The 4,079-nt window shown below is 50.9% G+C and overlaps 1 protein-coding gene across 1 annotated transcript; it reads right to left on the reverse strand.

Moving 5' to 3' along the window:
- Window positions 1-255: 255 nt before the first annotated feature.
- Window positions 256-3,831, reverse strand: PHOX2B (paired like homeobox 2B). The gene is made up of 3 exons (XM_025187281.3): window positions 3,304-3,831; window positions 2,266-2,453; window positions 256-1,620 (listed from the first exon to the last, which is right to left on the reverse strand). The coding sequence occupies exons 1-3, from the start codon at window positions 3,542-3,544 to the stop codon at window positions 1,186-1,188; spliced, it is 864 nt and encodes a 287-aa protein (XP_025043066.2). The 5' UTR covers window positions 3,545-3,831; the 3' UTR covers window positions 256-1,185.
- Window positions 3,832-4,079: the final 248 nt, after the last annotated feature.

The following is a 4,079-nucleotide window of genomic DNA, read 5'->3' on the forward strand; positions in this document are numbered from 1 at the left end:
TGAGCCCTCTACTAGCTACAGTGTTTCAATTATTTAACAATTATAAGTTATCCAGTAGGGATGGTTTTCCCCTGTTTTATCAATGTTTAATATTAAGATAACAAATGTCACTGCTCACATCCCATGTTCTCACATATTGCAACAGTTTGATCACTCAAACTAGCCTCCTCTGTGATTCACTTCCTCATTCTCTTGTTTTATATCTTGTTAGACTCTGAGAAATAAATTAAGCTGAAAGAATTGCAGTGCTATATTTGTTTTTTGTTTTTATTATCAACAATCAGTTAATGGTACACTTTTGGAAAACTATATGCACATGTAGAAATATTTCCCCTTTTAAATAGCATTCATTTGAACCACATATAAATAAATTTGAAAACCCTGAACATAATTTATGACTATTATGCTCACCAACATATTCCAACAGGAAGGGAAAAATAAAAGACGACATGCAACTGATAATAAAAATATATACCATCATCTGACTCTGGTTTCTGGAAATGCAAAGGAACTGAACCCGTGAGAACCATCTTTCTCCATAAAGACACGCCATAGAGACTACAAGGAGGGAAAACATTATTTATACGGTCAGCTAGAGTAGACAAGTTGGTACGGATATTACCACTATACAAGTGAGTCACAGAACACAGCTGTAGAAAGACACAGGAAAGGTTAAAGCATACCTGTCAACATTCAACTAAGAGCTATACTTTTGTGCCTTTAAAAGAAATTAAAATAAAAAAATCCTAAACGGAGATGCCTAAAAACTGCGTGAACCATGGACCCATAATACTTAATAAATACAATCCGGCCCCCGGCAAGGAGGCGAGTCCTAGGGGCCACTCAGCCCGGGACCTGCTGCCTGCCCAGGCCTGGGAGCTGCGCTGGGCTCCCGGGGATTCCGGCCAAGCGGGGCGAGTGGAGGCGCCGGTCCGCGGGCCGAGCGCGGGGCAGGGAACCCGCCGGGCCGGTGCGCGGCGGGGCGCGCCCTAGCAAGCGGGCGCTCGCAGTCCCTGCACAGTGAGGCGCCGGGCCCTGGCACCGCTGCAGCTCGGCCGCGCCCGAGCCTCCCCTTGGCAGCGCTGCCGGCCGAGCCCGGGCCCGGGGAAGGGCTCACGCCAGCGGGAGGCGCGGGGCTGGCGGATCCGGCTCAGTCCTGGCGGGAGCCCCGGGCCGGGCGCTGGCTCAGAACATGCCGCTCTTTACTAGGCTGCCTTTGGCGCCGCTGGGTCTCTGCAGCGAGGAGAGGACGCTGGCGAAGGGCCCGCCCAAGGAATCCGGGATGGAGGTGATGGGCCCGGGCCCGGGGGCCCAGCCCTGCCCGGGCCCCGCCGCTGCCAGGCCGCCCGCGGCCGCTCCTTTGCCCGGCTCCCCGCCGGGGCCCGCCGCTCCCTGGCCGCCCGCGGGGCTGGGGCCTCCCCCGCCGCAGCTCGGGGCCGGGTTGGGGTTGGGCCCGGGCCCGCCGGTGCTGTCCGGGTCGGTGCTTTTCGCCTCTTTGCTCTCGTCGTCCCGCGACGCGTCGGATTTCTTGCCGGTGGAGCCGTTCTTGGCCGCGGCCGCCGCGGCAGCTGCCGCCCGCTCCTGCTTGCGGAACTTGGCCCGGCGGTTCTGGAACCAGACCTGCGGCGGGGGCAGCACAGGGTTAGCGGGGCGCTCAGCCACCCACCGCCTGCCGCCGGGCGAGGGGACCGCGCGAGCGCTGAGCCCGCCCCGCCCTCGCTGCCCGGCTCGCGGATCGATTACAGGCACAAGGCATAAGGGGCGACTGGGACATTTGAAAAGGCACCAGGCTGGCTGGCTGGAGGCAGAAGGCGCTGCGGTGGAAAGGGAAGGCGCCTTTGAGGATGGCGGTCTGTAGACGCAGTCAAAAAGGAATAGCATCAACACAAACCCCCTCCCCTGCATTAAACCGTTGGAAGGGGGTGGGGGGACCCAAACTCCCCGTCGCGTTTAGATCCCGAGAATGAATTGAACACTGCGCGGTCCGCACGCGACGTGCTGCTGTGAGTGTGTGTGTGTTTCCTCGCCCTGCGGGAAGAGATGTGTGCGTGCAAAGTTGTCGCGTTGTAAGCGTGGGATTGCTTAGAATGTAATGGAAACGTGTGTGTTGGTCCTGTAATAAATCGTGCCCTCTCTTTGAAATACCTCTCTGATGCCATTCACCCAGGCCGTAGAAATTCATGGTCTTTGTGTGTGTTCTTGGTAAGTGCCTCTGGGTGCATAACCGATGTTTAAAATACTCCAAAATCCTGCAGCTTTACATACCTGGACTCTAGCTTCGGTGAGGTCTATTTTCAGGGCTAATTCCTCCCTCGTGTATATATCAGGATAATGAGTCTCTGCAAATACTCTCTCCAGTTCTTTGAGCTGGGCGCTGGTGAAAGTGGTCCTGATCCGCCTCTGTTTCCTTTTCTCGTTTAACCCCCCGTGGTCGGTGAAGAGTTTGTAAGGAACTGAAGGAAAAAGGTGAAAGAAAGAAAATCGCCTGTAAACCAATCGCTGCTTCTCAAAGACATCGTCCAAAAAGAAGGATCGTTGTTTAAAAAATGGAGCATCCTGTTAGGTCTCCACACGTGTTCAAATAACTACAGAAATCCAGCCATTACGAAGGGAAAAGTGGGAGAAGGTTAAATGCGAAACAATAGCTTTACACTAAATATACATGTGAAAGTGTGCATGTGAGGATAGCAAATCCTAGGTGCATTATAATACCAAAATCTTAGAGTCAGGCTGCTGCTGTTCAAAGCAGAGGAGTCAGAAAACGTATTGCAAGTGCCAGGAAGCATTGCAGGGAACATCAGTTAGGCTGCTAGCTGTCACTCAGTAATGGTGTTACTGAATTGCTTCAATATTTGTTTGGATTTTTCCTAGTCTCACGGGTTGATCAGGTTCAGTGCGGTTGGTAAAAGTGCTTCAAAAATAATGACCGGGTAGGAATGGCTCTGCATTGATGTTCTTGTTGTTGAGGGTTTTCTTAAGACAGTGTCAGTAATGAGCTTTACTCTTTGGTTATTTAATTATTTTCTAAGCTTTACGTCTCATCGCAAAGTAAATAAATTATGCCTATCATTTTGGCAGCTTAAGATAATTTTGTTGGCGGTTCGGGTGTGACTAGGATAGTGTAACCCTGTAAGTGAATTACCCCTCCCTGCAATCGCTTCTAACGTGATAAATTCTTTCATTTGTGTAAGCAAATTTCGTTTGGTAAATACTAAACACATTTCCATTTTCAAATGCAATCAAGGCTTCCTATATACCAGCAGCGAGGCGGCTGCCGAGGCTAAGAAAGCTGGAGGTCCTTACCTGCTGCGTATGGACTGCTCTGGTGGTCCCTAAGAGTGCCGAGACTGCAGGATCCTGGCGTGAGGGATGGGCAGCCAGAGGTGGCCCCAAAAGTGGTCCTTATAGGGTTATATTGAAAGCCACTGGCTTGGCTGCAGGAACTGAAGTCAGCATAAGCTGAAGCCAGGCTCGAAGTGTCCATCCCAGCCATACAGGACTCGTAGGCAGAGGAATTGAGGTAAGAATATTCCATTTTATACATTGAAAAGGCTCTGGATGGCTCAGCCAAGTGGAAAAATGAAATAAAAGCTGGGTAGGGAGAAGGTGCCTGTGGTGGGGAGATGTGCACAGCTCAACGCCTGCTTCGAAACTGGCCTCCTTACTACCAGCAGAGCCTAGTTTTATGAAAAAGCCTCCTATGAGATGCCTTGCCTGAGGTCTCTAGAGCATATAGTCCTCATAATAAACTTGGCTCTTTCCACTTGGACAATAGCAAAGCGGTTGGTCTTATTGCTGGCGCTTTTTACATGACAATAACTCATCAGTCTATTGGGCTGGCACTGGGGGACCGAGCTGTCCAACCTCCCTATCACTGATTCCTGCATCTCTAATTAGAATTTAATACCACACCATTACGTACCGAGCCCCTCGATCCTCCCTTCTAACCAGCTCCCTGCCCTTTAATTCAATCATACTACTTGGAAATAATGAAAGTTGGGTGACGATTCTCCCTGATCCAATTTGCCCGAGCTTTTAAGCCTTTTTAACTGATCATATACCTTAGGCATAAATTGAGA

Source organism: Pelodiscus sinensis, chromosome 4 (genome assembly GCF_052426305.1).
Source record: "Pelodiscus sinensis isolate ZL-2025 chromosome 4, ASM5242630v1, whole genome shotgun sequence".
Classification (NCBI taxonomy): Eukaryota; Metazoa; Chordata; order Testudines; family Trionychidae; genus Pelodiscus; species Pelodiscus sinensis.